At 35.1% G+C, this 22265-nt stretch overlaps 4 protein-coding genes across 4 annotated transcripts; all 4 read left to right on the forward strand.

Annotated features, from left to right (window-relative positions):
* Positions 1–212: 212 nt before the first annotated feature.
* On the forward strand, positions 213–2094 carry LOC18103478 (berberine bridge enzyme-like 26). Its single transcript, XM_024611641.2, is given in 2 exon segments — positions 213–1856; positions 2087–2094. Coding segments are annotated over 2 exon segments (1572 nt in total). The 5' UTR covers positions 213–292.
* Positions 2095–2731: 637 nt separating this feature from the next.
* On the forward strand, positions 2732–4676 carry LOC7489118 (berberine bridge enzyme-like 13). Its single transcript, XM_052445452.1, has one exon. The coding sequence runs from the start codon at positions 2793–2795 to the stop codon at positions 4392–4394; it is 1602 nt and encodes a 533-aa protein (XP_052301412.1). The 5' UTR covers positions 2732–2792; the 3' UTR covers positions 4395–4676.
* Positions 4677–7732: 3056 nt separating this feature from the next.
* Positions 7733–10602, forward strand: LOC7489119 (probable polygalacturonase At1g80170). Its single transcript, XM_002317055.4, has 9 exons — positions 7733–8025; positions 8225–8353; positions 8492–8662; positions 8754–8774; positions 8873–9080; positions 9220–9301; positions 9453–9561; positions 9705–9821; positions 9918–10602. Exons 1-9 carry the CDS (start codon positions 7786–7788, stop codon positions 10269–10271), a joined length of 1431 nt encoding a protein of 476 aa, XP_002317091.2. The 5' UTR covers positions 7733–7785; the 3' UTR covers positions 10272–10602.
* A 7997-nt stretch (positions 10603–18599) lies between these two features.
* LOC112323320 (berberine bridge enzyme-like 15) lies at positions 18600–20623 on the forward strand. Its single transcript, XM_024580938.2, has one exon. The coding sequence runs from the start codon at positions 18747–18749 to the stop codon at positions 20343–20345; it is 1599 nt and encodes a 532-aa protein (XP_024436706.1). The 5' UTR covers positions 18600–18746; the 3' UTR covers positions 20346–20623.
* Positions 20624–22265: the final 1642 nt, after the last annotated feature.

Consider the following 22265-nt stretch of genomic DNA (forward strand, 5'->3'; position numbering starts at 1 on the left):
TCACGTTCTCTCTCTCAACCCTTTCATTTTGCTCTCAACAAATATGCCAACTTTATTGGCAAATATGGTCAATCATGGAGGGGACAATAAGTCCTTAGAACATGCACAATAAGTCCTTAGAACATGCCATGCCACTAATTGTGGCACTAGTGGTGCTTCCACTAAGCCATAATTAGTAGAGGGGTATTGCCACAAAATGGCAATATCCTAACATCTATAAGAGAAATCTCGCAACACACGAATTCTTGAAAACACACGCCTAAGCCTAAGCAGAAGGAAAAAAAGAAGCAAAATGGCCTGTTCTGGCTCTTCCATTCTGTTATTTTTTGTTTTTCTATTTTTACATCCTTCATTGCTACTCTCACTTCCAGTTCAGGATAGCTTTCTGCAGTGTCTCTCAAAAAATTCTGAACTCTCCTTTCCCTTTTCCACCATCGTGTACACTCCAAAAAACTCTTCATACACTACTATTCTGCAATCTTCTGCTCAAAACCCCAGATTCACAAGGCCTTCGTTACCAAAACCAGAGTTTATAGTCACTCCATTACAGGAATCTCACATCCAAGCTGCTGTTATTTGCTCAAAGCAGCTTGGAATTCATCTTAGAGTCCTTAGTGGAGGCCATGACTATGAGGGACTCTCTTATGTATCTGAAATTGAAAAACCATTCATTGTTGTAAACCTTGCCAAACTTCGATCCATTAGCGTCGATATCGATGATAACAGCGCATGGGTTCAAGCGGGGGCTACAAATGGTGAACTCTACTATAGAATTGCTGAGAAAAGCAAAACTCGTGGCTTCCCGGCTGGTCTTGCCACCACTCTTGGTATTGGTGGGCACATCACAGGTGGTGCTTATGGCTCTATGTTGAGGAAATATGGCCTTGCAGTAGACAATGTGATCGACGCTCGCATAGTTGATGTTCATGGAAGGGTTCTTGACAGGAAAGCCATGGGGAAAGATCTTTTCTGGGCAATCAGAGGAGGTGGAGGAGGCAGCTTTGGAATCAATTCTGCCTGGAAAGTAAAATTGGTTCCAGTTCCATCAACTGTGACAGTTTTTCAGATTACTAAGACCCTGGAACAAGGTGCTATTAAAATCCTTAATAGATGGCAACAAGTTGCTGATAAACTTGACGAGGATCTCTTCATCAGAGTCTACTTACAATTGGCTGGTGCTGGTAACGGAGGAAAAAAAACTGTATCAACCACTTACATTTCCTTGTTTCTTGGTGATGCCAGAAGACTCCTCCAAGTAATGCAAGACAGCTTCCCTGAATTGGGTTTGACAAGACAGGATTGTATTGAAACAAGCTGGATCAACTCTGTGCTGCATTTGGCTGGTTACTCCAACGACACAGCACCATAGTTTTTACTTGAACGGAAGAATATATATTCAAACTACTTCAAAGCCAAGTCAGACTTTGCGAAACAGCCAATTCCTGAAACCACACTTGAGGAATTATGTAAAATGTTATTGGAACAAGAGATTCCTCAAATAGCATTGACTCCTTACGGAGGAATGATGAGCAAAATCTCAGAAAAACAGACTCCTTTTCCTCATAGGAAGGGCAACCTGTTCATGATCCACTACATGACCATCTGGACAAGCCCTTCAGATAATGCTGCAAAGCATCTAGATTGGGTTAGGAAGGTTTATGAGTACATGACCCCATATGTTCAACCAAGGACTGCATATGTCAATTATAGGGACCTTGATGTGGGCATGAACAAGAAGACTAACACAAGCCTTAAAGAAGCAAGTGTTTGGGGTTCCAAATACTTCAAGGATAACTTCTACAGATTGGCATTTGTAATGTTATTTGTATTTTATATTAACTCTATAATTATTTTTATTTTAATGATTAAAAAATTTCATCATTTTATATTAATATATATATATTAGCTAGTAGTATTTATTAAAAAAAGTAAAAATTAATATAACAAGATATATTATTAAAAAACTTATTTATTTAAAATAAAAATATCATACTATTTTATATTTAAATACTAAATAAAAAAAAATTAAAATGCTTTGCAGGACCTGTACCTGCTTGCCTCCCCTGTTCCACCTCTGCCTGTTTAGGAGATTGATATGCTAAATTATTAGACATTCAGAAGAATCTTTTATGAGTCGATAGATATGCTTGGCTATTTGTTGCCCTTTCTTTAATATTATACGGTAGATATGCTTGGATTTTGTGTTCCATGTTCTCTATAAAGTCTCTTTCTATCCACATGCGAAGATTGCAAAAAGACGAGTCGCGTTTAGGCACTAACATTAAAAAAATCTCAATGGTTTGGTCAAACACGTGGTATTCACATTAGACCTCTATATCGTTTATTAAATCTGATGTCATGTTAAAAATAAAATAAAATTAATAGAGTAAGAATTGATAGGAAAAGCAAACCATGACTTTGGAGGTTCTGGATATTTAAAGAAGAATTATGGATAAAATTTTAGTATAATTATGAATTTATGATATTTTTAGTCTGACTTTTTTAATTTAAAAAAAATACAACCTGATCTTTAAAAATACAATAAGATTCCATATTAGTCTCTCACTGTAATTTTAGTTTCTTTAAGATTGGTTTGACGAGTAATTAAGATTTATTTAATGAATTATTATCAAGTTTTATGATTTTTTTCTTTACAAGCAAATCTATTTTAGAGGGTTTGTGTTCCCTGAAAAAAGAGTATTAAATAGAGTTTTGACCAAATGATACACAGATCACAGCTCTCTATAAGAGTTCTTGAAACACAGGCCTAAGCAGCAGGAAAAACAAGCAAAATGGCCTGTTCAGGATCTTCCATTCTGTTATTTTTTGTTTTTCTATTTTTACATCCTTCGTTGTTACTCTCACTTCCAATTCAGGATAGCTTTCTGCAGTGTCTCTCACAAAATTCTGAACTCTCCTTTCCCTTTTCCACCATCTTGTACACTCCAAAAAACTCTTCATACACTACTATTCTGCAATCTTCTGCTCAAAACCCCAGATTCACAACGCCTTCACTACCAAAACCAGAGTTTATATTCACTCCATTACAGGAATCTCACATCCAAGCTGCTGTTATTTGCTCAAAGCAGCTTGGAATTCATCTTAGAGTCCTTAGTGGAGGCCATGACTATGAGGGACTCTCTTATGTCTCTGAAATTGAAAAACCATTCATTGTTGTAAACCTTGCCAACCTTCGATCCATTAGTGTCGATATCGATGATAGTAGCGCATGGGTTGAAGTGGGTGCCACGAATGGTGAACTTTACTATAGAATTGCTGAGAAAAGCAAAACTCATGGTTTCCCAGCTGGTCTTTGCACCACCATAGGTATTGGTGGGCACATTACAGGAGGAGCTTATGGTTATCTGATGAGGAAATATGGCCTAGCAGCAGACAATGTGATCGACGCTCGCATAGTTGATGTTCATGGAAGAGTTCTTGACAGGAAAGCCATGGGGAAAGATCTTTTCTGGGCAATTAGAGGAGGTGGAGGAGGCAGCTTTGGAATCATTACTGCCTGGAAAGTAAAATTGGTTCCAGTTCCATCAACTGTGACAGTTTTTCAGATTACTAAGACCCTGGAACAAGGTGCTATCAAAATCCTTAATAGATGGCAACAAGTTGCTGATAAACTTAATGAGGATCTCTTCATCAGAGTCACCTTACAATTGGCTGGTGCTCGTAACGGAGGAAAAAGAACAGTATCAACCACTTACATTTCCTTGTTTCTTGGTGATGCCAAAAGACTCCTCCGAGTAATGCAAGACAGCTTCCCTGAATTGGGTTTGACAAGACAGGATTGTATTGAAACAAGCTGGATCAATTCTGTGCTCTTTGTAGCTGGATACTCCAATGATACAACACCTGAATTTCTACTTGAAAGGAAGAATATATACAAGGGTTACTTCAAAGCCAAGTCAGACTATGCAAAAGAACCCATACCTGAAACCATACTTGAAGGTTTATGGGAAAGGTTGTTAGAAGAAGAGAGACCTAATATAGCATTGACTCCTTATGGTGGAATGATGAGCAAAATTTCAGAAAATCAGACTCCTTTCCCTCATAGAAAGGGTACCCTGTTCATGATCCGCTACATGACCAGCTGGGATCATCCTTCAAAGAATGATGCAAAGCATCTAGATTGGATTAGGAACGTTTATGAGTACATGAAACCTTATGTTCAACCAAGGACTGCATATGTCAATTATAGGGACCTTGATTTGGGCATGAACAAGAAGACTAACACAAGCTTTAAGGAAGCAAGTGTTTGGGGCACCAAATACTTCAAGGATAACTTCAGGAGATTGGGACTGGTGAAGACCAAAGTTGATCCTGACAACTTCTTCAGGCATGAACAAAGCATCCCCCCTCTCCCATTTTCCATGAGAAACTGAAGAAGAATTCATGGCTACAGATATGTTTGGTAGGTGCACCATACTCGTCTCCATCAGATCACAGCCAGGAATTGTTTTTTAATATAAATATAGTTTAAAGTTTGGTATAAACAGGAATAAGAAATTTTAAAGAAATGCACCAATATGTCTCAGGTGTGGTATTAAAGAAACAATGTTTCCTTACCAATTTTTACTTTCCATTGTAAGACGTAATCCTGAACAGCATCACAGGATTCGGTGCCGAAATAATTGACCAGTTAGCAAATTATTTCCTTGGCAAGATGTTAGAAATCTTGATGTCTTATGTCTATAGTTTTCTGGAATTCTTGACTTTGACACAGGGGTAATAAAAAGATTGCACGGCAAATATTTTAACTGTCATGTTTTTCAAAGATAAATCCAACTCATTGATGCAAGTGAAGATAAAGTTCAACTGATATATATATATATATTACAAATGAAAAATTTACTGCGTGGTTATGGATAGGGATGTGTCATTAATTCTAGCTATAAAATCTATACCGTTAGTTAACTCGGGATCTAATTGATCTAAGGGATATATCAGTTTGAGTTTAAAAAAAACAAATAGAAGAAGAATGGACTTTGTTTAACTTATTTAAAATCCTGGGTTGACCTGCAATGAATAAACTGGGTTAAACCTAAAAAAAACTGATTTTTTTTTTAAAAATAAATTATTTTGATTAAAACGATATTATTTTTACCTTTTAAATTTTTTTTAGATCAACCTCTCTACTTGTGAGCTACACTTTGCTCTCGACTCATCTAGTTTTAAAACTATAATTTCAATTAGAAAAGTGGAAACAAAAAAAAATCAGAAATTAAACATAAGCGTAGCATCACTTTTCAAAGCAATGAGGATCTTTAGTGTGCAAATCAATCAACTTTTTTTTTTTTTGAAACGCAGAGAATGTCTTATAGAAGAACACAGACATCAGATAGACAATTCTGAGATTAGCAATCCACTTGTTAGGTTTTTTGAAACGCACCTGAATTACTTATAAAATCTGCAAACCAATCCACTTGTTAGGCATCGCACACGCATATATCGATTTCATGCCTAATAAACTCGACATTTAGAGTATTTCCGGACCAATTTTCATACATCAAGACTAAGCATATCTGGACTAAACTTAGCTAGATACATACCTTAGGCCAAGCTAAAGCTGCAACAGTCAGAATTCCATCTTTCATTCTCAAAAGAAGAAATTCCGACTTTGCTAGTTCAAATCAATCAGAACCTATTCTTAGAACCTTTCTAGTTGATGAATCCAATGGGTTTATGCTCCTTTTCAGCCTTCTCAAAGAAAAACAAGCCAACAAAAAGTTAAAAGAGACTCCTGACTAAATGATACTGGCTGAGCTAAAGTGATGTTTGGATTCGTAGAAGTAGAGGAATGCTCAGACCAATTGTAAAATGCAAAGCAGAGAAGCAAGAAAGGCAACAATATGGTTCCTTCTCTCTCTTTCGTTACTCAATACTTCTGGTTCTTCTGTTATCACCATCGATAGTTTCATTGCTTTCAATCCAAAATAGTTTTCTACAATGTCTCTCAAGAAACTCTTAACAATTCCATCTCATTTTCCACTACTTCTTACACCCTAAACAACCCTTCATTCACCACTATTTTGCACTCTACTTCTCAAAACTTGAGGTTCACCTTGCCAAAAGTAATTTGTAGGAAAGTGATACATATGATGCAATAGTTATGCTCTCCTGTGAGCTAAAATCTACGTAGAAAGTTGATATTGTGGTCATATGCTGCAAATGTCAGCTGGTTTGCCATTAGTTAATTAAGGCATGCTTGCTTTTGCAATATTGCATACACAATAACAAACCACATCACAATGTCAGTAATAATATTAAAAATTAACTGAAAATAGGACAAATAAGGCGAAGGCCAGAACCTAGAAGAACAAAAGATCAGGTCAATAGTTGATGTCCTTTCGCAAGATGTTAGAAATGTATAGCTAATTATGTCTTCATCATAAGTCCATTTAAAGCACTAAGCATTTGGCCAGTACAGAGATAAACACAATGGAGACAAAGGGTACATGCCCCTATATTATTTTCAAATGACAGAAATTCACTACAAAACTGTCTTAAAAACAGATTTATTTTGTATTTTATATTTTTATTTTTGCAACCAAACTTGTTTTTGTCTTTTCTACAACTCTTCTTGGGCACTAACAAAAAAATAAAATAAAATAATATAATGCTGTTGAGTTAGAATTAGTCAGAAAGAAATAAAAAATCTGCCTTCAAAGCCACGTTTTCGTTAGCAATATTTAATTTTGCCACTGTTAGGCCCCGGCCGAATATAGATTTTTTAGAGGCAAATTATATTGAAACCACTAAAACAAGAAATCGTGTTGAATTTTGGAAGGAAAGACTAAGTGTATTAGGCGTTTAAGGAATGGATCCAGTTGGTTGATATAAGTGAAGATCAAAGTTAAATTCATAACCCTCTTAATTATGAATGCAGATTGTAAAAACAAAGATAAATCCAAGGCACTTGATATAAATGTGATAAATACTATAAATAAAATATTTAAATATAAATATATATATTAGATATAAAATTAATTAAATATCTTTTTTGGTTTCTAATTAAATAATTTAAAATATAAATTTCTATGTTTTTCAGATTTTTATTAAACTAAGCATCATTTTTTCACTAACTTTCCTTATTAAATAATTTTAGTAAAATAGATAAAAAAAATAATGATATATAATTTTGGTCCCATTAAATTTTGATATTAATTCCTGGAAACGGAGTGTTAAACAGGTCATTCTTCTCCGCCAAGGGATCCAAGCTGCGCTATTGACTGTAAGATTATATCACTCGCATCCTTACAGCTACAGGGTCAACAGCAGAACCTAACAGTCATACATGGGGGCTCGGGCAGGGGCCGTAATCAGTGAACTTTACAATATACAGAACTGGAAGTGCATACAGCTCCATGTTGAGAAAAAAAATGCCTTGCTGCACACAATGTCCTCGATGCTCGTAGAAGTGAAGTTCATGGAAGAGCTGATCATGGCAGACAAAGTTCTTTTTGGACCACTAGAGGAGGTGAGGAGCAAGCTATGGAGGCATTAGTCATTACTCCTTGGAAACTAAGACAGGGCAAAGGCAGAAAGTGAACTTGTGTTTATTGGTTGAAGAGTAAAGCAAAGAACTCTTATTTCCCTTGTACTTTAAGTCCGAGGCTTGTAAAAAAGGTAGCTCCTTCATGAACTTTTAAGCCAAGACATAACCCCCATAACCCTTCATTTCCAAATCTAATATGCACATATAAATTAAAATCCAATGTTTGGAACAATTTATATGAACCAATCATTCAAGTACAACATCCACATTACACAATCATGGATAAATTATTCATCATTACCTTGCTTGGTTTGCTGATATTGGTTAATGGAGTTGCTGAAAACTTGGTGTACAACAACTTTGCCATGCTTGAGGAGCTTGAAAGCTTTGAGATAGACGATGAAGATGATGTGGAACTTTTCGATATCCCGTCATGGACTAGTGAACGAGGTGGCAAGGTTCTTGTGAATGTTGATAGCTTTGGCGCTGTTGGAGATGGAATTTCTGATGACACCCAGGTGCATATTAGAAATCTTGAAATTATTTTAAAGGTTTTCAGTACTGTGTCACTTACTTTAATGATTGATCTTTCTAGGTTAAAGTCCACTTTTTGAATCTCACATATTCCCCAAATTATATATCTGCTAGCCTAAAGCTAAATAAACAACATTGACTATAGTCCTAATCAGGTTACATGTTCTGTTATGATATTACTAGGCATTTGTGAAAGCTTGGGGCACCGCCTGTGCTATCCCAAAATCAGTATTCTTGGTTCCCTCCGGGCGCCGTTATTTAGTTAATGCAACAAGATTTAAGGGCCCTTGTGAAGATAAGTTGATCATCCAGGTAATTTTCTACGTTGCTTCAAGTGAAATCTATCCAAATTTATATTTCAGAAATTGTTGTCACTTTCTTGGCAGATGTTGTCGAACAGTTGCATTATAATCTCACCTTTTACAATTTGTTGTCATCACGACTTTGCAGATAGATGGAACAATTGTAGCACCTGATGAGCCTAAGAACTGGGACCCCGATCTCGCTCGACTATGGCTTGATTTCTCTAAGCTGAACGGAGTCCTCTTCCAAGGGAATGGAGTTATTGATGGATCAGGCAGCAAATGGTGGGCGTCATCTTGCAAAAAGAACAAGTCCAATGTGATTATTCAAAAATTCTAGTCTATAGTTTAATCCATGCTTCGCTACTTGAATAGGTCAGAATTTAACACTCCTTTTTCTTTCTTTACAGCCTTGCAGAGGTGCACCAACAGTAAGGATCTTTTTCCCTTCATTATATAATTCATCCTTCCGGGGAGAAAAAAGAAACTATGCAGATTGTCAGGGATTTAACCAATGAGGCCTTTGCAGGCATTGACCATTGATTCAAGCTCAGCAGTGAAAGTAAAAGGTCTTACTATCAAGAACAGCCAGCAGATGAATTTTGTGATTTCCAAGTCAGCATCCGTGAGAATATCTAAAGTTACTGTCTCATCACCTGGAGACAGTCCTAACACTGATGGAATCCATATTACTCAATCAACTAATGTGGTTCTCCAGGATTGCAAAATCGGAACAGGTTTTCAGACGTTAACCCCATTATTTTCCTCATCTATTCTCCAAGTAAAGAATATCATAATTAGAATGGAGATCTTGGGGATATTATTGGCAAACTTTCTGACAGGTTGCATATTTTGTTGATTCTATGGTATATTCAGGTGACGATTGCATCTCGATTGTCAACGGTAGCTCTGCGATTAAGATGAAGGGAATATATTGTGGACCGGGACATGGAGTCAGGTTGAGTTAAATATGAGATTCTAGCCATCATGTCATATCCCATAAAGGAAGATGTTATAGGCCAAGTTTTACCATCATCTATACAGAAGAGCTGGGACTGAAATTCCAAGTTTTCATTATTAACCCTTTTCTTTTAAATTCTGTCACTCAGCATTGGAAGTCTAGGGAAGGACAACTCAACAGGCATAGTCACAAAGGTGGTCCTGGATACTGCACTTATCAGGGAGACAACGAATGGCGTCAGGATTAAGACTTGGCAGGTAATACTCTAGGACATAGTTAAAACTGTTCGGATTCTGGAAGTGCTTAAATTATATTCTCTCACAAGACTTGAGGAATGTTCGATGGAGTATGCATCTAAAATCCCCTGCTAATATCCTCTCTGGATCTCTATATGCTGCAGGGAGGTAATGGTTATGTTCGCGGGGTACGTTTTGAAAATGTCAGGATGGACAATGTTGATAACCCCATCATCATTGACCAATTCTACTGTGATTCCCCGAAATCGTGCCAAAACCAGGTACGTATTCCATTTTTTGTGCTAGATTCATACTTGACAACCTACTCTTTAATAACTATCCTAGTCATCTGATCAGAATTTTGCTCGTTTTTTTAGACATCAGCAGTGAGAATTAGCGAGATCATGTACCGCAATATTAGTGGCACTACAAAGAGTGCAAAAGCGATGAAGTTTTCCTGCAGTGACACAGCTCCTTGCAGCACCATAGTCCTGAGCAACGTAAACTTGGAGAAGGAGGATGGCACAGTAGAGACCTACTGCAATTCGGCCGAAGGCTTTGGATATGGCATTGTTCACCCATCAGCTGATTGCTTAACTTCCCATGACAAAGACTATAGTTTCTTCGAGCAGACAGAAGTTTCCCAAGACTACATTCTCAACGACGTGACGGAAGAAAAGGTTGAGCTTGCAGATTCCAACAACGACCGCATTGTTCATACTGAACTTTGACATGGCCTCTTATTGTAATAAAACTATCCTTATTAACTATAGTAATATACTAAATTGGGTAAATGGAATGTATAGAATACAAATAGATATTTCTTGGAGGAGGATTGAGGTGCCCATGTTCGATTTTTTGGGAAGTTACAGGTATTCATATATAGTCACAGACCAACGAAAGCAATTATGCACCTGGGATTTTAAATATTGTGTATATTTTGATTACATGTGCCTGCATTATTTGAAGGTTTGTCATAATTGCAAGTTGGAACATTTGTAATGATTTTTTGTTGTTTCGGGTTTCAAATTCTATAATGTAAGTCTCTCTCTTTTTTTCCTAGATTTGTTATATGAGCAGCGAGCTTGCCTAAAACTACAATGATCGATGCAGGTAAAAGATACAATTTAAGTCCCAAGGCTATATGATGCAGGTAAAAGCTACAACAACAACAACACATACATTTAAAAGAGTTGCGAATGAATTCTAAATTCACAAAGAAAATAATTACATAATGGCTATATCTTCAAGAGGTTTACAAGATATTTAAATAAGTTAAAAAAACCTATCTTTACTAAGAAATAATCTAAAGTGTAAAGGCATTTAGGAAATTAAAACAGAATCTAAAATAAAATAATAAATCCAAAAACTTCTAGAAAAAAATAACAAAATTCTGACTATTGAGATACAACTATTCAGTAAACAATAGAGTGACTTTCCATGTGAGAACTGCATGTAGAATCATATGGAAAAATTTGAGTCTAAACTAACAGTTAGATTTCATGTTATGTTCGTTTTAAGATACTAATATAGTATGATACAATCAGTTTTTTCTTGAACTTAAACCTATTCTACTAACACATAAAAGTATCTACTAAAACATCCATATATTGTATCTAAACAAGATACTATAAATTAAGAATTTTACTTTCTAACCCTAGTAATGCAGCCCCTTTACAATCTGCAATCTTTCAAATTCACCAACCTTGATATATTTGAAGCATGTCTATCAGAAAAACACAGACTCTTAAGTCATTGATAGACAAGTAACTATGTATTATTTTTTAAGGCGAAGCTGGCTTTGAGCTTTGCGACACGTGACCCATCATAAACCAACTCTATATTTTTATGGTGACAAAACAAAGATATATCCATTCTAGTCTTGATGTTGTCGTTTGTCTTCCCTTTCACGTCCATAACCATGTTAAAAATATTTCCTAACACATTATTTTTAATGTGCATGACATCAAGGTTATGGCATAGAAGATTAGTCTTCCACTAAGAAAACTTCTAGAAAATACTTCGCTTTACCCAATTATGGTCAAATCAAAACCAGGAAATTTCTGCTTATTGGATTGAAAACCATGCACACACAATATCATCGTACTCCAATACCATATCATAGAATTCTTCACTTTACAGTAGCGAAGGTGTAACATCCTTTTCAACTCTGCTAACAAAGAAGTCTTTTCTATACTTGTGACCCGTTAGCAAAAATCATTGGTGGAAATTAAAAAAAAAAGGCATTTTACAATCATTTGTTAACATAAATGTCTTGTTATTTTTCATACAATATGGACATGCTAGTTTTACATGCGTGCTCCAACTAAAAACCATTCCATACACAGGAAAATCATTGATAGTTCACATCAAAGTTGCCTTCATCTAAAACTTTTGTGTCCTCGATACATTATATGTCAAAGCCCTGGATAACCACAACTATTTCAACTCATTAATCAACAGACCAAGACAAATATCTATATTTTGACCTAGACTATTAGGGCTGAGTATGATCGTAGATAAAAATATGTACTCTGATATCAAACACATCTATAGTGGCAAGTTATAAACCGTTAGTATCACCGACCAACAAGGATAAGAAGTAACAGTGAATCGAATGGATTGAATTCGTATGTACATGACCAAGATGCATGTACCTTAATTCCATTGAAAACTAAGGATGCACCCTATTAAAATATTTATAGGCTTCACCATCAGAAAAGTGCATCATCACTCCATCCATCACATCATGTAAATGATGCCATGTCATGTGCTTAGTAGTGGTTGGTGACATCAATAACATTTGCAGTCTAGTTGTGATTAGAAAGCATATAAGTTTTCTATATACGATAAAAGCCGTAGGTTTTGGGTTTAGAACGAGCATGCCACATGTTTTACACTCGTTCAACTCTATATTTTAAAGGTAGTACAACATGTAGAAGTTTAGACATATGTCAATTTTATGTTATCCTAGGCCGAGGGGTTTCATCATGGATTTGGTAGCATAAAAGTTCTCTATCAGCCTATTCCCTTCAAGTAAAATGCTTTTGCCCATTCAAGAATTCTATTATAACCGATTTCACTCAACTCATGATTTGACTTGATGGTGAACATATGTGCAATGACCGATAATTTACTGTGATTTGTGCACCTATCCCATAATAGTTCGTCGGAGTCTTTCAAAAGATCAAAAATCTTGGTCGCGTCTATATTGAATTCTTCATCTACTATTGGAGATTGACCGACATAACCCTAATTCATTCTCATCATATCCATAACCATATTCTGACGATGATTACTATTGTCATTTATAACTTCATGCACATTGCTAAAACTAGAAGTTAACCCAACTATCTTTTCTACCATGATCTCATGAGGAACATATGGTTCTCCATGTGCAAACTAACACAAGTATTTCTCCATGAACCTTTTTTGAAGAAGATTTGTAGTTACAACATTTGGATCAATAAACTTTTTATTTTAACATTTTTTATATGAATATTTAATATCGTTTCCACTAATATTTCTTGGATTAAATAGTATATAATTAATAAAACCCTAAATCTCATTACAATAATTCATCCTACACAACAATTTTGGTGAATCTCGATACATCCATGAACGATTATCCATTACTTATGTCAAACCTATATAGAATATTGATGACAAAATGTATTAATTAATTACGTAAACTAAATAAATTAAAGAACATTGGTTTAACTTAAACTTGTTCAAACTATTTTAATAGTTCAACTAATTCATTATCAATTATCTACATAAATTTAAATTTCTATATATTTACTGAAAATTTTAACTCAACAATGAAACTGATAAAACATAAAACGAACCCGTTAAATAAATCATTATTTATTTCATCACAAAACACCTAAGTCACAAATTTAAAATAAATTTCATCAATTTATAAACAAATACAATTTTAAAAAATCTCAAACAAACTCTACCATAAACAAATCATACATTCATACACTAGATTTCTATGAGAAAAAGCTATAAAACAAGTAAACACTCAAATAATACACACACACACTACAAAAATATGTTGTTGCACCTCAGCAAACGTTGCAGAAAGAGGGCAAAATACAAAATTGGAGTTGCCACTTAGTAATTAAAGGAAACAAGGGATCCTAAAAATTAGTACTGGTTTCAGAGATTCAGGTAAAATGTTAGTTATACCGAAGGAAAGAACAACATTACCCTTCCAGCATTCTTTCTTATGAAAGATTACCTTTATTATGTGTTTTTTTTCTTAAATTTATCTTTTTGATTGCCATCAATTATTCTAATTATTTTTAGTTATTTTTGTATTTCTAATTTTGTGAAAAGTTTGACGTTGATCTTTAGACATATTAGAAAATGATATTAGTTCCTTGAAAATAAAAGAATTGTTGAAGATGTTTGACATTAAGTTCTAAAAAGGATTTTTTGTTGAAATTGTTAAGAGTAACGTAACTCATATTTGATTTGAAATCTAGACATTGATCCTTAAAAAAAAAAAAAAACATGTAAATTAAATTGTTTTGTTTTTAAGTAGGCGTTGGATGCATGAAGATAGTAAAAATAAGATTGGATTTTAGAACATTTATTTTTGTGGGTTTTTTAAAAACGAACCTGATGTACATCATTGTATTTCAGTAAGTATTGATTAAATTATATTTAGACGATGTTTAAGAGTTTGATAATAAATATAGTTTAAAATATTTTTTATTCAGAAATATATTAAGATAATATTTTTAATTTTTAAAAATAATTTTTAATATTAATATATATTTAAAAATATAAAAAAATAAATTTTTTAAAAATAAATTTTAAATTTTTAAGAAATACCAACAACTTCGAACACTTCCCTTACTCAATGCAAATTATTAAATCCTATGAGCGGAAAATATTACGGAATTATTCCCTGTACAGCAAAGACAAAATCACTGGTTTATTTTGTTACAAAAAACTTCTCAACATTCTCAGCCTTCTCTCATTCTAAAAAGAAAGACCGTGACCAATATTCAACTCTTCTCTTCATTGTGGCTGTTTCTTTCTCTTTTTGTTGTGTTGGCTATGCGAGGTAGACCATGGGTTTCAGGTTTGATTTTTTCTGGAGGTTCTCTTTCCTTAGTCCCCTCCTTTGTTCCTGTGCTGGTATTTTTTAAAATGGAGAGGGAGCTGTCGGTGGAAGGCTGTGATTGTGGGTTTTTGGGTCTGTATGGTGATTACAGTCTCAGTTCTTTGTGGATGAAGGAGAGGTTACGGGTGCTGCGAGTTGGGTTCGTTGGGGGCTGTATTTGGGGATGACTTGGAAATGGGTTTCCTTTGGTGCTGCTTATTGGTGATGAAGGGAAGGGCTGGAGCCCTGATGGGTCAGCCGTGGGTGGTTGATGATGGTGAAAATGGAGGCTTGGGTGTACAGTGGTGGGGCTCACTGTGGGAATGGAATTTCTGGGCTCTCGTCTGTAGATGGGGATGAAGGCTGGTTTGGGTTGATGAGAGAAGAAAAAAGAAGAAGAAGACGCTGGCAGTGGGTGACTTTGGTGGTTTCGGATGTTAAAGCAAGGGCTGGTCGTGGATATATGGTTTAATTGGTTTTGGTAGTGGCTAATCCATGGTGGTCAATCTGATAGTTGTTCTCGCGGGTAGATGCAAGATGGAGAGGCTGCTGCTGGTTGGGCAGGGCTGGGGCCGAGAGTGAAGGATGGAAGCTTTTGTGTTGTTGGTCTAGGGTGTGCTGTTATGTGAATCCTTTAGTTGAATGAGAGGCTGGTAGTTCTGAAATATAGTATCAGTGATCGATGGTTGGCTGGAGAGGTCACTTGGTAGTCTATTGAGGTGTTGTGGTTATGGTTAATCTGGACAGTGGAACTGGAATGGCAATGACGATGGTCTCTGTGTGGGAAATAAGAGGAATGGAACTGGGTAGTTATGGCGTTTGAAGGAAATGGATCATGAAGGCTCTGTGTATGGTCAATCCTTTTAGCTGAATGAGAGGCCCCCCTGGTTGTCTCTTGTTCATGCCTTTTTGAAGGAGAGAATGAAGCTGAAAGTTTGGGATTTGATGCAGGAAATTTTGAAGGAGAGAATTCCATAGCTGATTTCCTGGAATTGGGAGATTGGTATCTGGACTTAATTGCTTAGGACTGCAATCCAAAATCTGAAATTAATTGCAGGATTTTGGGGTTTAACTGCTCAAGAATCTGGCTATAGTTGGGTGATTACAATCTCTGGAATTAAAAATTGAATAAATTAATCCAATTGGACTGATATGATTGAAATCAATGAATCAATTTGGACTAAATTGAATTATATGGATTGAAATGGACTGGAGTAAGAATACAGGTAGACATTCCTTCTTCTCATTACAATCCTTGGATTTTGATTTTTTTCAATTTCATTCAATTTACCCTAAATCACCTTTTTCTTTTTAATTATATCTCTAATTATACAATTTTTATCAATCTAACTTCCAATTCTGACTTTTCTTCTTCAATTCAAATCTTCATTAATTTCTAATTTGACTATTTATTTCAAAATCAACGAACTTCAAGTTTCTTCCGCTCTTAGCAAAATCAAATCAAATTAAACTCTTTTCTTTGATGTACTCTTCAATTCAAATCTCAATTATGATTTAAAATTTTTCAAACTTTATTTTCGCTTGTGAAGCTCAATTATCAATCCAATTTCAAACCCTATCTTCTTTGTATTTAATTGTTTTTTTATTTTTTCATTTTGCATTTTTTTTTATTTACAAGATTTGTTTTTTTGACACATAGAAATTAAATAAAACTACTGAAAAAACATATTAGTTTTTGAATTTTTTTTATTTTTTTAAATATACAAAAATAGGGGTTAAAATTGAGTCATGACATATGCAACAAAAATTAACAAATTTGAACTGAAACAAGATGCTAACAAACTAAGTGTTGGGGTGACTGAATTTGTAGTGGGAGGTTGATTTGAGATACAATTATGTGCGCGCGCGCGCGCGTGTGTGGGGGGGTTTGTGTTGTTTGATGTAAAGAAAAATAGAGGAAGAAAAAGAAATGAAGGAGGGAGAGAGGAGGGTTGCTTTTTAGGTCATAAATTAAATATTATTGATTGTTTTAATCAACAAATTTAAATGTCTGTAAAAATAATACGTCATCGTACTTTTTGGTTTTTTTTCATTCATTTTTTTTTCACTGTAATTCTCTTTGTATATACCGTGAGAATATTTCTGTCAATATTTACCGATGAATACTATAATGGTATGTTTAGTCAAAACAATTTAGTACAATTTAGTGATAGAAATACTTTGTTGGTGTGCTTATTTGTATTTGCTAATTTTCTAGTAGTGAAACAAATGAAAGAAGATTGACAAAAATGTGGCATGTTCGATGTTGCAATATATGTTATAATCCAATATTAATAACAAGATTCCACTAAGCATGCGTTGTTATTAAAATTGGCTAGGCTTTTCACCAAAAAAAAAAAATTGACTAGGCTTAGTGGTCGATTTAGGTCAGGGTTTAAATTACATCAGGTGAAAATTACTCAACGTGTCAGCTTATAACCCAGATAAAACCTGGTTTGATTTTTTTTAAAAAAAGTTGATTTAACTTTTTTAAAATGTTTTTATTTTTTTAAATCAAAACGACGTTATCTTTTTTGGATTGATCCAAGTTAATTTAGTTTAGCTCACCAAACTTGTAACTAGGTTTTGGGCTTGCTCACTTGTCTAATTAGATTTAATAACTTTGAGTTGAAGTAAGAATCATATAAAAATAAAAATTAGCATATTAATTGCTTTAAGAGATGATTGTTTCCTAGGAACTGCGTTAAAAATGAAAGGGAACCATGTTGTACATACTAGCTCATATATATATTAGTTTTTTTTTTAGTTTAATACATATTATTGTCAAAACAAAAATAGCTTTATTATATTTTTTTTTTCATTCAAGTGATTTGAAATATATTAAATGAGAAAACAAAAGAAAAGAATCATGAGTTTATGAAAAAAAAGAAAAGGTTTCAAGGCATACGATAGGAGGTCTTCAATGTCGGCTGCTAAATATTGCAACAGGCATGAACTCGATGTTATAGTGGACCTGAGCCGCCAATCTGGGTTCGGCTTTTGTATTCTTGGAGGCTAACAATCTTTGACCCTTCAGAAATCCTCAACCGTGACGTATTCTATATTAGTTTGCTCTCAGTTATTAGTCATTCAAGATTTCAAAGTTTTTTCTAAGGAAAACGAAGGACGGAGATTTCAAAGTTTTTTCTAAGGAAAGCTAAGGATGGAGTTCTGGATAATAATGTAGATGACAATCCCTTACTTGTTATTGAATTAATAACACTATAAAAATAAAATAAAATAAAATAACCACGGCAACAGGCAATAGAAAATATAGTATATGCCGCCACAAATTACAAGATAAATATTCTTTCACATAAAAAGAAAAACTCAGCTAAAACCATCTCAATGGAGGGATTTCAAACTAGGGTGCTACCAAATTGCTATGCTGAAATGGACATTCAATTCAATGATACTGCTGACAAGAGGTAAAATTCCCTTGCAACTTGAAGAAACCTAGTTTTGAAAGAAGAACAAAAACAGTCGTAGAATAATTATTATAAAACATAAATAAGAGATGACTTTTAATTAATACCAACCAAATAATATATGTGTGAATGGCAATCAATTAAGAATTTTAGTTCAAATTTCTTGATTGGCTGCGGGGTAGGACTAAAGTATGCAAACGAATAATGTTCTCTCCTACCAGTGAGATTTTCAATAGTTGCAGAAGCAGGTTGTTTCAGAATCTCAAAGGGTTGGAGCCAGTATGAACTCTATAATAGCCCAACACATGTAGCGCCAAGCACTAAGAAATGGTTAAGATCATGTGAATGGAGCAATATAATGAGAAACCAAATGGTGACCAGAACAAGTTTCCGTCTAGTTTCTGAAGAACCCCTTAGAAGAAAAGTCAGGTAAAATATTTATCAAAGCAGGAATTTCACATGGGAAAAGCATAGATGACCAATATCTAGGCCCAAGTTGCCTGTTGGTTGTTGAAGATATAATAAAAATCATTACAATAAGGCTTACATTTAATCCCTGATTAATGTGACTCATACACATCAAGATTACTATATAAGTAATCTTGGGGCTTCTGCTTTTGATACACAAGCCAGGGAGATAGAGAAATAAGCAGGCAAAAATGGTGTTTCCAAGTGCTTCCATTCTTTCAATACTTGTAGTCCTACTCCTATCTCCATTTGTATTTTCATACCCAATTCAGGATACGTTTCTACAATGTCTCTCATCAACTTCAGAATCCTCCTTTCCTTTCTCCACTGCCTTGTACACTCCAATTAATAACTCTTCATTCACCACAGTTTTACTTTCTACTGCTCAAAACCTGAGGTATATATTGCCTTCAGTGCCAAAGCCAGAGTTTATCTTCACACCATTCAATGAATCCGACATTCAAGCAGCTGTTGTTTGCTGCAAACAGCTTGGAATTCACTTTAGAGTTCGCAGTGGAGGCCATGATTACGAGGCTGTCTCTTATGTCTCTGCAATTGAATCCCCTTTCATTATTATAGACCTTGCCAAGCTACGGTCTGTTGACGTTGACATCGAAGATAATAGCGCTTGGGTTCAGGCAGGCGCCACAAATGGTGAACTTTACTACAGGATTGCTGAAAAAAGTAAAACGCATGGTTTCCCTGCTGGCCTTTGCACCAGTTTAGGCATGGGTGGGCTCATTACAGGTGGTGCTTATGGTGCTATGATGAGGAAATACGGCCTCGGTGCTGACAATGTCATCGATGCTCGCATAGTCGATGCTCAGGGCAGGATTCTTGATAGAAAAGCCATGGGAGAAGAACTTTTTTGGGCAATCAGAGGAGGAGGAGGAGGAAGCTTTGGTATTATTACTGCCTGGAAAGTAAAATTGGTCCCTGTTCCAGAAACTGTAACAGTCTTTACAGTTACTAAGACCTTGGAACAAGGCGCCACTAAGCTCCTCTATAGATGGCAGCAAGTTGCTGACAAACTCGACGAAGATCTCTTCATTAGAGTTAGCATTCAAACAGCCGGTACCACAGGCAACAGAACCATCACAACTTCCTATAATGCCGTGTTTCTTGGTGATGCCAAGAGACTCCTCAGGGTAATGGAATCTAGCTTTCCAGAATTGGGCCTGACACAGAAGGATTGCATCGAAACTACCTGGCTCGAATCTGTGCTATACACTGGCAGCTATCCGAGCAATACACCTCCCGAAGCTTTACTTCAAGCAAATAACGTATTGAAGAGCTACTTCAAAGCCAAGTCAGATTTTGTCCAAGAACCTATCCCTGAATCTGCACTGAAAGGTATTTGGAAAAGGCTTTTCAAAGAAGAAGGCGGTTTCATGATATGGAATCCTTTTGGTGGAATGATGAGCAAAATCTCTGAGTTTGAGACTCCTTTCCCCCATAGAAAGGGTGATCTATTCATGATCCAGTATGTAACTGGCTGGCAGGATGCTTCAGGGGATGTTGGAAAGCACGTAAAGTGGATCAGGGAGCTTTACAAGTACATGGCACCTTATGTTTCCAAGAATCCAAGGGAAGCATATGTGAATTACAGGGATCTTGATCTGGGCATCAACAGGAACACTAACACTAGCTTTATTAAGGCAAGTGTTTGGGGTGCTAAATACTTCAAGGGTAACTTCTACAGGTTGGCATTAGTGAAGAGCAAAGTTGATCCAGACAACATTTTCAGGCATGAACAAAGCATCCCACCTCTTCCACTTCACATGAGATAGAGAAGTTGAAGAGTAACGCAGGGCCAGAAAGAAGGGTGGTTAGATCACCCTGTTTAGGCACTTTTCACAGAACCAGCATCCTTGATTTGTTGTAATAATTTGGTTAAATAAACAGTAATTGCAGTCCCAAAATGATGTGTAATAAGCAAGCTATTCTGTCATGGAGCAATCGAAATTTAGTAGAAAGACGTACAATAATCGTGGTTGTTGAATCCTCGATGATGATCAGATCTAAATTATTTAATAAAATACAGCAATTTGGTGAACAATTTACAAAATATTGAATAATATGCTAATGTGCCTTTAATGATCCACTTAATGATCACGTACGTAAGATGTTGTGAAGACGTGAATTGAACCCTTTACCTCAAGATTACAAGTCTTACGAGCTTAGGGGAGAATAGTAGAGCAACGTAGAGAAAACTGTGGAGTTGAATAACAAACCAATAAAATAAACTACTGGCTGTCAACCGGAGAACCTCAGGAGAAGATTAAGAAAGATAACATAATCTGATATTTCTATCATTATCTAGAAATTTGAAAGCACTACAATTTAGCTATTCTCTTGTACTAAAACTCTACAAGAATCACTCATGTAATTAAGATGTTTTTAATCCGCTTCTCTTCTCTAGTTAACACTTTAGAATGAAGTTGCCACAAATTACTAGATAAATATTCTTACAGAAAAATAAAAACTCAGCTTAAACCATTTCAGTGGAGGGACGAGGAGTGTGTTGCAAGAAATTTTTTTAAAACTAGGTTCTTGCCTATCCTGAAATAGACATTCAATTCAATGATAAAAATATGAGGTAGGTAGCTAGATAAAAATGATTTAATTAATTCAGTACTCTAGTTAATCATGCTCGATCTCTCTCAATGTCTACATTATAATTCTTAGAGGTTATGAAGAGTGAAAATATATAGGTGGTAGTAAATAAATATTCAATGAACAGTGGCAATAGTGAACTTTTCAAGAGTGACAGTAATGGACCGTGAATCTCTCTCTCTCTCTCTCAATTTAATTTTAATTTTAGCTTTGTAATAATTGGTCTAATAGATATTGAGGTTTACTCCTCATGTTATTTTTTTGGATTCGAAATCCTAAAGAAGACTGTAAGAAAATATTTCATATGAATATATCAATGTGAGCATTCATCATCTAAGATCCGATTAAGTACTCATCAATCCCTATATAAGTAATCTTGGGGCTTTCGGTTTTTGATACACAAGGCAGGGGGATTGAAAATTAAGGAGGCAAAAAGTGATATATATTAATTTTTTTGGTATAATAATTGAAGTTTTATTCATGAGTTCAGGAAACCATAAAGTCAATGGAATTATGACAACAACATCGAATGAGATGCTATACAATAAAAAGTAGCTGGGAAAAGGTCTGAGACTACTGGAACTTTAGTTGTTCATATTGAGGGTGTTTAAAAAAACCGATCAACTGACTAAATCAAAAAAATAGAGAAAACATTAACTGAAAAAACTGAACCGATAGAAAAAACCGAATAAACTGATTAAAAAATAAAAAAACCACTTGGTCCGGTTCGGTTCCGGTTTAAAAAAGCTAAAACTGATTGAACTGGACCAAACCAAACCGGTTTAATTAAATCTAAATAACTTAAAAAAAGGTATAAAAAGAAACATCCTAACCCTAAATCATTTTAACCCTTTCCCCCTTTTCAGCTGCCATCTGAAGGGTGCACCATCACTCCATCCACCACATCATGTAAATGATTTCATGTCATGTGCTTAGTAGTGTTTGGTGACATCAATAACATTTATAGTCTAGGTGTGATTAGGAAGCATCTAAGTTTTCTATATGCGATAAAAGTCTTTCCCATGTCAGTTTTGAGTTTATAACGAGCATGCTCACATGTTTTACACTCAGTTAACTTTATATTTTTAAGGTAG

This window comes from Populus trichocarpa, chromosome 11 (genome assembly GCF_000002775.5).
Source record: "Populus trichocarpa isolate Nisqually-1 chromosome 11, P.trichocarpa_v4.1, whole genome shotgun sequence".
Classification (NCBI taxonomy): domain Eukaryota; kingdom Viridiplantae; phylum Streptophyta; class Magnoliopsida; order Malpighiales; family Salicaceae; genus Populus; species Populus trichocarpa.

Bases quoted from the DNA above. Each gene is read 5' to 3' on its own strand.
- LOC7489118 (XM_052445452.1), top strand. From the start codon at position 2,793: ATGGCCTGTTCAGGATCTTCCATTCTGTTATTTTTTGTTTTTCTATTT.
- LOC112323320 (XM_024580938.2), top strand. From the start codon at position 18,747: ATGGTGTTTCCAAGTGCTTCCATTCTTTCAATACTTGTAGTCCTACTC.
- LOC7489119 (XM_002317055.4), top strand. From the start codon at position 7,786: ATGGATAAATTATTCATCATTACCTTGCTTGGTTTGCTGATATTGGTT. The intron at 8,354-8,491 runs GTAATTTTCTAC...ACGACTTTGCAG, and splicing joins AAGATAAGTTGATCATCCAG to ATAGATGGAACAATTGTAGC. The intron at 9,302-9,452 runs GTTGAGTTAAAT...TCTGTCACTCAG, and splicing joins GGACCGGGACATGGAGTCAG to CATTGGAAGTCTAGGGAAGG.